We start from the raw sequence: 12,499 nt of genomic DNA, 5'->3' as shown, positions 1-12,499 counted from the left end.
TCTGATTCTCTGATTCTTGATCTAAGGATTGATTGGTTGTTTTTGATTTGGTTGTGGCGGAATCGTAGACACAGAAGGAGAGAAAGAGACATGGAGAAAGAGAAGGAAAAGAAGAGAAGGAGACCTTGCTTGGTTGTAAGGGAAGATGGAGAGTGAAGTGGTAGGGTCAGTGGGGTGTCATTAGATAGAGATTTTTTTTATAATTTTAAGGTGTCCTTAACTAACTTTGAGGTGTAAATAATTCTTATCAATATGATCTTCAAATATCCATCGTCGACCATGTTCCCTATTCACACGTAGAGTAGTTTTTTTTTTCTTTTTGAACAAAAGAGAATATTGAACTCTTGTCTTTATTTTAACTAGTGGCTCGGATGTACATGTTGAAGTAGTTGCCCACTCATTTTATTTTGATTTTTGTATTTTTTTCTTTTATGACAAGTCATTCATTTCTGACATGAAATTGATCGAAATTGACCCAATTGTTGAAATTCGAAACATTTGATAATTTAATCTGAAAAAGTTTTCCACTAGTGATCTAAATTGCAAATACACTGACCTATTTTGAACTTAATCTAAAAAATTTATTTTCTTTTATCTTCTTGAAAAACTGAGGGAAAAACACAGGACCCCAAATAATTCGATTAAAATCGTCAACAATGGTTAAGAAATATTTATAACCAAGGCCTGTTTTTTTTTTTGATAAACAGAATATATACATATCAAACCATATATAAACTAGACTTCACACAAATCACCCAGAGTATTACATCCAGGCAAAAAGATTTGTGGAAGTAGAAGCTTATATAGTGAATGAAACACACACACCCAACCGATGTGGGATTACCACACCACGCATATCTTTTTTTGATAAACAGAATATATACATATCAAACCAAGGCCTGTTAAAGCTCAACTTTTCTTTTGTTTTGTTTGGGTTATGGCCCATGCAACTAGTGGACCTTAAGGCCTATTGACCCACTAGAGATTGGTATAAGTGTACACTAGGTGGGTGCATCCCAAAAATGAAAAATTCAATTATGTCTCCTATTAAAATTATTTCTAAATTCTAAAGGAACTGAATGCCCCCAAACCCAATTCGTCAATGGTATCCCAAACACAGTTTAAAACTTTTGGAAGAAATTTTGGATCGTTTAAATTTTGCATCCCAATCATATATAATTAAGTGAAGATTTAATTTATTATACTATTATAATTATTTACAAATAAATTAATAATTAAAAAATATAAGGTTGAACTCTTGAATTTTCATGTTAATTGGTTGAATCTTCAAAAATTATTGTTATGGGTAGGGTTTTTCAAAAAAAATTGTGTCAAATCGAACCGACTAATCGATCAATTATTATTAAATATATGTTAGTGAAAACTAATAGAAAATTTGAAAAATCAACAATAAACTAGATAGATTCGTCAATTAAATTTATGTCAAAAATTGAGGAAAAAAATCAATCATAATCCATATTGGACACCCCTAGTGAGGGGTCAATTCTGATAACACTACCGGTAGACGCAGTACTAAACGACATATTCTCGTCCTCTGTGCGTGGGAGGGGAAAGGCAGACATGTTCACGTGGGAAGAAAACATTCTCTGTCGTCATTACATGCATTTTTGGTCTTCGGATTCCGAAGTCAGCAATTGCAGGCAGCGTCCTTGTGTGCCCATCTCCCCTACACACTACTTCATGTCGGGTGGATCTGTTTAATCAAATAATCTTCTATTGTCTATTGAAGTATTGATGATACTCCCCTAAGAGCAACTTCAGTAGTGCAAATTTGTTAGCCCAACAAAAATTTATATTGGGTCCCACTTCTATTACATAAAAAGTCAAGACAAACACGTCTCTCAATACAATCACATCAACAAAACACATCTCCCAATATAACCACACCAACAAAACACATATTCCTATACATTTTCCTTCCCACCCAACATGGTGGCCAACAAATTCCCATGCCCTTCATGTTGTCCCCAATAAAACTACACCAAAACACAATCTTTCAATATAAAACACATCTCCCAATATAACCACATCAGCAAAACACAAAACCCAATACAGCCACATCAGCAAAACACAAAACCCCATACATATTTGTTGGTCCAGACAAAATAACACCATTGCAAGTGCTCTAAACAATTCGTCAATGGTATCTTCACCCATCTATATACATTTTAGCTGTCAGAGCTTTGTGATTCAGTCATATAGAGATTATATATATATATATATATATACAAGTCAAATATTTTTTGTGAATGAATTGTTTAATCAATATTTTTATAAGCACAATAACTATGTACGTAATTTTCACGATTATTTTAATGGAATATATACTAACAACAAAAATACAACCAAACACTACTAACATTTCGTACACCATATTTATTATTATTTTTTATCATCATATATTATATTACAATATATGCTACCTTATATGTTGTCTACCAAACGGACTCATAGCTTCATAAAAGTAAATGTACAAGTATTGATTGATTGATCTATAAATATGTATACACACAACGGGCTCCAATGCGCACGCCCGTGTTTCCTTTAGTTTACAGGCTCTACGTCTCAACCGTTCGATCACTATAATGACTAAGATCTGAGCATATAATTTCAACCCAATTCAACCAAGACCTACCCGGATCCAATAACAGACCCCTCTTCCTCTCGTAACAAATTAAGGTTGTGCATGAGAACCCATTAGAAGCTCCTCCTTATTCGCGAAAACGGAAGAACCACTCTCCTACGTGTGCGTGCGATTCCAAGCCCGACAAGAATCTCAGCAGAAATCGGTGATCGATCTTCCCCTGTGAAAGTAGTGCTTATACATCGCCATCATTCTTCCTTTCTGTGGGTACAAGAAAATCTCATAGGGGAAATCCGCGAAAGCTCTGTAGATTAGGTATGTGGATAGCAATTAGAGACCAGTCTACTGGCGTACGTAATTACATCGATCAGCAGTTCAGTTCTACATGTACATGGTCCATAGCATGGTCACCCCAATCCACATGCGCCACCACTTGCATTAAAAATTGAATAATAAATCATTATTATATATCCCAATATTTTTGAAAAAGCTATTGACGGTGACCCACGAACGTTCTCGCTCCTCTCACTCCCATCTCAGAGCTGAAAATGACATAATTGGTGTTTGAGTAAGTGCATGCACATAAATGGTCTACTTTTGTATTGTTTTTCATATCACATAATTTGAATAATGGGTATTGTTAGTGGGTGCTCTATCAACATTTATTAAGAATTGATTATAGCATATCAGAGTACGTCATGTGCGACGAACACTCTTTAGTTTAATTTTTTAAACTTATAATACATATATTTTTAAATTTACAATAATTTTTTTTTTATTCTTATCTAGTGCGCTAAAAGCACTCATTATCATTTCTACGGTGTATTGAAAGCGAGCGGAGGTGAAATCCGCGTCACACCCTTTTTTTTTTTTGGTCTTTGTGTTGGTCACACTAGCACTAACACATTGGTTTATATGCTCCGAAAATTCTAGAAAAACCCTGATGCTGGAAATGGTTTAAAGGTGTTTGATGAAAATCCTCAAGAAGACTCAATAATTAACAATCACTACAAAAATTGGTGGCAACTGGCCAGCAACAAGTGGGTGGAGAAAGTTCCGTCGGGGTCCACCCTAAATGCGGCGAGACCCAGCCCTTCCCAAGAGAGGAGGAGACTGGAGAGGATGCCTCTCAAGTACGTGGAGAGAAGGGGGCCAAAGAGAAAGACAACCTAAATCGAAGCTGACTTGGGCCGTACTATTTTGCCTCTTCTTGGCTTAGAAACAGACGTAGAAACGAACAGAAACCCATTTGTGGGCCCAACTACTACCATGCCACAAGGGGCGGTATTGGCACTCCATATATTAGAGCATCCACAATAGAAAGAGTTTTCTTTTTAAAGGTCTACAGGTCACACACATGCGAAACCATGTTCGAGGGACATGATGGCCACCACAGTGGATAGAAAACTACCCAAATCCCATACCCCCTGGTGAGAATGAAACCTTGAACCTCAAGGTCCTGGGTAGATAACCTGACCAACCAAGCTACATCCCATTCTCCACAATAGAAAGTGTTTGGAGCACTTGAAATGTGTTTTTTTTTATAAGTCTAGTACTACATACACACAATGGACAAAAAATAACACTTGAAAACGTCTCCAAAATTTAGTCATGCTCCATATTTGGAGCATCATTTAATTGATGAATAGTAAGAATTATGAGATTCACGTAACCAATGATTTGATGCCACGTTAGAGCAAGATGGAGAGAGATGGGAATAGAGAGAAGCAATTTTCAAGTATGTTCCATTGTGCGTCAAATGAAATGTAGTACTAGAAAAAATAATAGTTGCACAAACAATGAGGAGTATGGTGTGTCCACCACTATGGATGCTCTTTTGCACCACAATATATATATTACTAATAACATATAGCCATATGTTATTTGTTCCTAAACTGGCCTCACCCTTGTCTTTAATTCATGGAAATACTCATCATGCATAGTACTTAATTTGTCACAATATTTAAAACAACATATATGCTATTTACCTATAAAAGTACAATCAAACACTACCATCATATATGTTACTGTCAATATTATCCACCAAACAGATTACTATCAGAAAAAAGGTGCATTTTCAACAAAACATATATAAAGGTGCATTTTCAACAACCCATATATGACCTAGAGACTGAATTAACAAAGTGGATCATGTTTTGGTTCATCATTTCTGGTGTTGCCAACTCATTCTGACTCAGCAAGGAAGACTCCCTGATTCATCATCTCATTCAAAAACTTATTAAATTAAAACCCAGTATTTAAGTCATTAATTAGTATAAGTGAAAAGAAAAACAGGCTAGCTCTGCTTTTATTCATGTTTAACAGCCATCACTAGGAAATCAGTAGACATAAAACCAGGAAGAGAACAGTAAAAGAAGATGGTGAAGAATTACCGGCAACCGTCATGTTTCTCTCTTCACTAATTACCAAAAACCCCTCGCCGGACCAAAACCCCTTAAACAGAAGAATGTTACACCAATCTACCATAGATTATCCATGTGAACGTCAGACTCACAACAAAAATGAAGAGAAACAAAAGCGAGGTTTCTCTTCAAACAAACAGGTTAAGAAGCTTTCTATTCCCTCCTCCGTTGCTGTAATGATCGCCCAATCCACTTTCGAAGCAAGTTGTGGTCACCGACTCCATTGAGTTCCTCGATGGCGTACCTGGCCTTTGGATTTCCTGCTTGTGAAGGGAAAATCTCGGTGACAAGAGAAGATCCAGATCGGCCGATTGCTGTTTCAGTTGCAGTTGCGGCAGCTTTGGAGATTCGTCGGTTCGCTTGCGCTTCGCTGACGCATTGGATCTCGAACTGGAAAATCTAAAGTTGGAAGTCGGACTCGGATCCTGAAGCTTCCAGATGTCCGTACAGGCAACCTCGGAGGCCTCGTTGGATGCAGGCGTAGGAGATCCACCACTAGAAAGTAGCTCCGGCATCGGACGCAGTGCACCGCCTCGTAGGACAGTCTCCACTGCCGCCTGACAAATATTCCAGTTCCCTGTCCATAGCAGGCCTACGGCGCCGTTTACAGGGTTCACAGTTCTTCCACACGCTTCAAACAAAAGAGACTGAAACAAACCTGAAACAGATAAGAACAATCAGAACAAGATCAGAACAAGCAAGCAATCGGAATAAAAGATAGCAGCACTAGAAACACAAAATATAGCAGCGGATAAGTACCGGGACGCTGATTTTCCTGGACGGCAGAGATGAAGGACATGAGACCAGCGCGGCCGAAGAACTTGGCGACGAAGACGGCGGCGTGGCCTTGGGCTTCGGGGCTCTCAATCCACTGCAAGCACGGGCGTAGAATACACGAGTCGCTGCATCCCTTTCGCAAAACTCGGCACCCGTTGCAACTCATTTCTAGCTCTCTGAAGACAAAATCCTTTGCTTCTGAAACACAAATCACATGAACGCAGAGAAGAAGTGGTTCAAGATTTTGCGGAGAGAGTGTTTGCAGCAGTTGCTTTGGATGCAAGAAATGGATTGTTTGGATAGGCTAAGAAGGGAAGAAGAAATAGGAAGGAAATTAGCTCGCAAGGGACACGAAGAGACAGATTTATAAATGCAAAGACAGAGGTGTGTTTGGGGTGGTTAAGGAGGATTAACTAGGGTTAAGTTAGTTTGGTAGTGGGTGGGTGGGTATGTGGTGCGTTTTGTGTTGGGAGGAGGGAGGGTAAGATTCCAAAAACTTGGGCGTGAGCGGCTCCGTGTTTCCGCGATTGTTGTTCCTCCACCGTTGGATGTGTGAGTGGATATCGAGTCATTGATGGAAGGGATTTCGTTTTCATTGATTAAAAAGTTGCAAAAAGTTGAGAGAGAAAGAGAGTGGGCATGGCATGGACATGAAGAGGAAATGGAAAATATTCCCAATCGTTATTTAGAACTTGTTGGTCACAAATAAACAATGTGTAGTGCGGAGGGTAAAGATATAGTATCTTCATAGGCTAATCATTGAGAGATTGGCGCAAGATCAGGAAACATAGTCGGATTTGATACTCTACAATTCTCTACAATATCTAATGAGAAAATTAAAATCTAAAAAATTTTAAAAATTATTGTGTAATGTAACACACTTCTTAGACCATTGAACTAAAATCGTAGATTTTACTATTCTTAACGAATTACGGAACCGAATCCAACAAAGTGCACATATAAATTGCTTCATCCATGACTAATGGCATATAAAATGAACTGTTTAATTATTAACTTGAGAAGCAGGTCCAAACTAGCCGGGACTACCAAAGGGGATTTATGGTAACCAAATAGATCATGCTAATGCCTGCTTACATGCAAAAAACACACACAAATCTCCTTGCATTCACTGCTTGTTCATGTAATTCTACTACCTCCGAGCTCCTACTTCCAAATTATTATATTGACGCAAGCCTAGCTTACAAGCGAGCAGCGCTGAATGCCATTGACTGCCTATCCAAATATTTGTACTCCAGGGAACAGAACAGAACTCACACATGCAAATTACAAGGCAAATAAATATCAGGTACAAGGACTTTATTCTCTTTATAAGATTTACTGATACAAAAGGACTGTATGATGACCAACTCTTCTTGAAGCCACTCGAGGTAAGCAACTACTAATCCATATTCAGATCATCAGAACTCCAAAAGAAAGAACCATCACATACAGTAGAATGCAAGTCATCAACCAAACAAGGAATTCACAAACAATAACTGCTTTAAAGATAATAGAATACCATTTATCTACAATTTTCTGATACGTAGCATTTTTGTGCTGGATGTTCGTCCAAAAACTAACGATGTGCAAAGGCCGCAGATAAGGGGTCGTAGTGCATATCGCTACTCCTATACATCAATGTAATAACTACTGTGACAGAGCAGCAACCGCTAGTCTACTTTTAGTTGTGCTTTGTTAAGAACCACCTTGGTAGATCAGTTGTCAGGTTATACAGACATTTTTATGATAGACTGCCTGTAATTGATCCCATATGTTAAGAGATGATACTTGACCCCATATTAAGACTAATGACAAATATCATGATGCACCTCAAGTAGAATATTAGCAAATGTAACTACTTCTGATAAAAATCTATTTACTGAACCCAATTACTCCAAGTCAACTTAGCAACAGAAATGCAGACAAATAAGATTCAGCAGAAATGAGCACTAAAACAAAACCGCATAACTGTAGTACAAACAGATGGATCATGGATGATCACCAAGAAATGCGATACTGTTTTTGAAAATTGGGACTTAAATAATTCAGCAGAGATATATTCGATCAAAAAAAAAAAAAAACTGGATATATAGGTTACCCTAGCATGCTTATCAGTACCTCAATGTCAAAGCCACAGCAACATATGTAAGAATCATTCTATTAAAACACAATAGTTTTCTAATACTTCAACGACGATAGAGAACGCATCCCCTGCCGTTAGGACAGTGTGGAAAGGAATCAAGTATTAAAAATAATCAAACATTCTCGCTTTTTCTAGCAAGCAATGACGAAATAGTTAGACACCTGCAACATTTGCAGAACCATTAATCTGTAAACACTTGCAAAAATAAAAGTAAATTGACATCCGGAGGAAATAGATCATTTGTAGGAGAGCCATAAATTATTTGTCATCTGTCCAACAGATTTACCTAAATATGACAGCAAAACTTTACCCTTTCCATGGAGACATAAGAACTAACCTAACAGACAGTTCAATCAATAATATATTGAGAGCGTCCGATGATAAGGGAGAGATGGACATTGCACCCCAAAAGACCAAAGCCAGAGGTCCAACTCCACAGTCAGCACCTAAACAAAGAAGAATAAAGGAATCGTAAGAAGAGAAAATGCAGAACCCTCAGATTAAAAAAAATAAAGGATCCTCTCATTAGTTACCACAAAGAAACAAGTACTTCAATTTACCATCAACAAAAAAAACAATCCATGAACTGCATCAACAGAAAACATGAAATAAAAAATCACGGGTCCCTTCTATACACAAGACAACATAGGGCAGGATTCAATGACGTGACAATGGCTAATATACAGCTGCAGCAACCAAATCATCACCCATGAGCACAATTTAAACATATATCTAGATATTAACTTTTATGAAATAAAATGATTCCCTATGATAATCATGGTCGCAGCCTGACATGTTTTCGATTCAAACAAAATGCTTTACAGCATTGCTGGATTTCTGTAGCTTTAACTTATATACATTTCTTGGGCATATAAGGTGTTGTAATCAACATATTTAATTTACAAGACAGAACATTTCCTTACTTTGGATTGCACTAGTAAAATCGAAAAGAAATACATAAAGTACTACTTTTATCATACCTGCTTTCCAGATTTTCTACGAATTAAATCCCTCATCTTTTCCACAGCATATATAGAGCAAGCTCGTAACTCAACTTCCTCCTCAGAGCCAGAACCTATTTCATTATTGGTGTCAACAATGCTGGCAAGGGACGAACTATACCTCAGCACACCAAGCTGTCGGAGAACAGCAGGAACAATATAGTCTGCAAATATAGTGATTGAGCTTATGTCAATGAATTCTCCATATCCTTGACCTTTGAATGCACCATATAGATCTGCGACAAATATTTGAGCTCTTTTATATAAGAATACTTGGCGGCCTTTGTAAACTGCGTGGTCTCGAAACCCTGCATATTTCAATTGTCGGGAGGTAATAATTTAGTTTATCCTTGCCGAAGTAATAGGGTTGTGATTTCATATAAAATTATCACCAGTCCCAACTGATGTTGGGGTCAATGATTTTGTATAAGAAGAATATAGCTAGTTGTAATGACTCAAAACATTCGGCAAAATAACCACATATACCAGGGAAATGACTTGTGATAAGAGAAACAAGTTTTGCAGCTGATTTCCCACATGACTCCACAAGATTGGATGCTTTACCTCCAAAGCTTCTTTCAAGTTCAAACCCGACCTATGCATCAAATTTTACAAATATCAAACGACTTAACATACTTGGTTATCTAGGAATGTAGTGGCAGCATATATGCACAGATGGATGTAGGTAGATTATGTCCAATTCCATTGGTGTAAAGGTTATTTTACCTCGTGTAGTAGACGAACCCGTTCATCCTCCAGTGGAAGCGGTCTGGGCCATTTTAACAACTTACGCAATTGAGGGCCTGACAAGGCAGAAGATCAGATCATTTGAGTACATGGAAATCTCTATCCACAGAAGATGCAAAAAAAGACTGCTATTGAAAAGTTCTCTCTATTCACTCAGCCTAACAATGAACCAAGATACAGTTTTTAATTGATGTGTACGCAATGACTCCTGTGAGTTTCCGTAGAAATTAAGAAAGTCTCGATTTGCATGGTGAAAGCCTAGAACTGAGGTATTAGAAACCATTTCTGGCCAAAGGTGTACTTCTGCCGAGTTCTGGAAACCTAGATTTCTTCTAGTTCTTAATAGAATTATTAAATGCATGTATAAGTCTCGAAATGTAATACCAAATTCAAGAGGCAGAACTACCAGTGTATTTTTGCAGTTGATCAGCATCAAATACAGATTTGTCTTTTTCCAGAGCTTCCTTTAGACCCAAAGCCAAATTATCATAATTTAAATCCTTGTCTGTTAGGAATGAGAAATAGAAAACACATAAGACAAGAGATAGAAGAGAATTAGAGAAGTTTTAGCAGGGAAAGTACATAACTGCATGAACAAAATAAAAAAAAAATACGTAAACTGAATGGTAAACAACACCAGTGTGCAAGGATCACGCAATAGACGGGGCTAGGGAGAGACAAGATGTACGCAGACCTTACCTTACCCCACATAACATGTGGAGAGATTGTTTCCAAAAGTATGTAAAACGAATCTAGGGGTTAAAATATGAGACATAACTGAGTTGCATTATGGCGCCAACTAAAAACTCATGCGGTAATGCACAAGTCATAGGTAACGAATGATGATTTGTAAAAAAAAGTATAGGTGAAATTTTGGTCCAATGATAGAATTGTTGGGGTGCAACGTAGAAGTCACACGTTCAATTCCTGTAACAAACCCTCCAAACTCTTACCTTCTTACTTTGTAGGAAGAAAAGTTGACTCCAATTATGTTTTCGTATTGAATTACATCCTTAAAGCCCCCCCCCCCCCACCCAAACTAGGCTAAAAGACACAATTTAGTTTTGCAGTTGAAAGGCATAAATCACCAAGTATTGGGAACAATCGCACTCGATCAGAACATCCACCTCAATCACACACAATGTGCTCAAGTGAACAGGCAGAATATAGGGAAAGATCACATAACCATTCTCTGATTGATAAAAAAAAACTCACTAGTTAAGGTCAAGGTTGTATCCAATTAACAGCATCAATTATATTGCCCATTCAAATATCCTCTCGCAGTTTCCATTCAATAACTAAAGTTTTAAACGAATAAAATTCCAGAGCATATAGCATCATGCAAAAGGGGGGAAAAAGCTAAAAAATAGAACAATGTCAACAATTATAACACACACACACGCGAACGCATTCCTATATTGTTTTATTCCTTTTCGAAGATCGTTAAATACCAGGCCAGAAGCAGAAATTGAGAGCATCAAGAACAAACAGATACTGGACAGTGAGCGGGCCATTGTCGAAATAGTGAATCCCCTCAAAATCCCATTCCACTTTCGGAATATTGTCTTGAATAGTCTCCACAACCTTCTCAATCCCTGCAAAACACATCACTCCCATAAAAAATCAAAACGAATAAGTAATAAAGAATGCGTTCCTCTGTTTCCAAACATAACAGGTTGGTAGATGTCGTTAACTCACCTGAAGAGTCCACGAGCACGTGTGAGGAGCGGCCTGCGACCCAAGCAGCGCTTACCCTAACCTCTTCCATGGCGTTCTTCATTACTATTATTATTTTGTTCCGAGCAGCGGCACCGAAACGCGCTGTAGCGTATGGAGATTGGAGAGCCGACTGCGGTGTTTTTCAAACCCTACAAAGACTTTTCTACTTTCTAGGGATTTTTTTATACAAATAGCGGTTCCAAGTTTCCCGCTTCGATATGGCTGTTTCGTTTTCCATATTAGTCCCCCCTTGCACTGGAACGTGTTTGGGCCACGAAATTTCCATCTATAGCCAATACTGCAATAACCCCCGTACCCCGTGGGACCAGCAATCCGAAGTTTCTACTTTCTACACATTTTTTGTGTTCACGTGTTTTTTTGCATTAAAGTATTTTAGCCTTTTGGATGGTCCCATGTCGTTTGGTCGGGTTCTCATTGGTCCATTTTTCCTTTCTTTGTTTTTTGGTTCAACTTGGAGCGCTGGCCTTACATATTGTAAGACTGGTTCTCCTTTTTATCCAGTTCAGTCAATTTCGCCTGCCAATGGTCGCAATCATAAAACGCAAAATGTTAGGCTCGAGCTCAAGACTTCTATGAGATACCACACACATGAGTGTCCTATGAAATACTTATGGTTCTCTGAAACAGACCTATTACTAGGGCGATTTGGTAGCGATGTGCATGCCTTCTATGTCTCACTTAACTATTTACTTGAATATTTTTCATCTCGTAAGTCTCACTCGTGAGATGGCCCGCATAAGGTAAGGGATGATCAAGAAGCGGATTCAATCCACGCCCAATAAATCTATCCTCTCATTGGGATGTAAGACTTTATCTACTTTGTCAATCTTTCTATGTTAGGCTCTGCCTTGGATAACATTTTTTTAGAGTCAAGTAGGTGGCAAAAATTCAACCATGTTTGGATTGGAGGGGGAAGGTTAAGAAGGGTATGATGAAGGGGGATCCTCTCCACTATTCTCAGTTCTCTGGTTGAGGGTTTGTGAGGTGAGAAAATATTAGATTCTATTTCTATATGTGCATGCCCTCCAAATCTCTCAATCCAAACACGCTTTTAAGGTTCAAT

The 12,499-nt window shown here is 38.0% G+C and overlaps 2 protein-coding genes across 3 annotated transcripts; both read right to left on the bottom strand.

Annotated features, from left to right (window-relative positions):
• Positions 1 to 4,885: 4,885 nt before the first annotated feature.
• Positions 4,886 to 6,145, bottom strand: LOC120001634 (LOB domain-containing protein 37-like). The gene is made up of 2 exons (XM_038850045.1): positions 5,788 to 6,145; positions 4,886 to 5,686 (listed from the first exon to the last, which is right to left on the bottom strand). Exons 1-2 carry the CDS (start codon positions 5,969 to 5,971, stop codon positions 5,157 to 5,159), a joined length of 714 nt encoding a protein of 237 aa, XP_038705973.1. The 5' UTR covers positions 5,972 to 6,145; the 3' UTR covers positions 4,886 to 5,156.
• A 1,854-nt stretch (positions 6,146 to 7,999) lies between these two features.
• On the bottom strand, positions 8,000 to 11,645 carry LOC120001626 (queuosine salvage protein-like). 2 transcript variants are annotated; one of them, XM_038850025.1, is made up of 7 exons: positions 11,395 to 11,642; positions 11,148 to 11,291; positions 10,103 to 10,201; positions 9,676 to 9,752; positions 9,436 to 9,544; positions 8,929 to 9,257; positions 8,000 to 8,394 (listed from the first exon to the last, which is right to left on the bottom strand). In XM_038850025.1, the coding sequence occupies exons 1-7, from the start codon at positions 11,474 to 11,476 to the stop codon at positions 8,302 to 8,304; spliced, it is 933 nt and encodes a 310-aa protein (XP_038705953.1). In that variant the 5' UTR covers positions 11,477 to 11,642; the 3' UTR covers positions 8,000 to 8,301. The 2 variants fall into 2 exon arrangements, with proteins under 2 accessions (XP_038705953.1, XP_038705963.1); XM_038850035.1 differs by lacking the exon at positions 10,103 to 10,201 and having other exon boundaries at positions 11,395 to 11,645.
• Between the last annotated feature and the right edge of the window lie 854 nt (positions 11,646 to 12,499).

Source organism: Tripterygium wilfordii, chromosome 1, assembly GCF_013401445.1.
Source record: "Tripterygium wilfordii isolate XIE 37 chromosome 1, ASM1340144v1, whole genome shotgun sequence".
Classification (NCBI taxonomy): domain Eukaryota; kingdom Viridiplantae; phylum Streptophyta; class Magnoliopsida; order Celastrales; family Celastraceae; genus Tripterygium; species Tripterygium wilfordii.
Note: the sequence above shows the minus strand (reverse complement) of the source record. Positions and strands in the feature narration are given on the sequence as shown.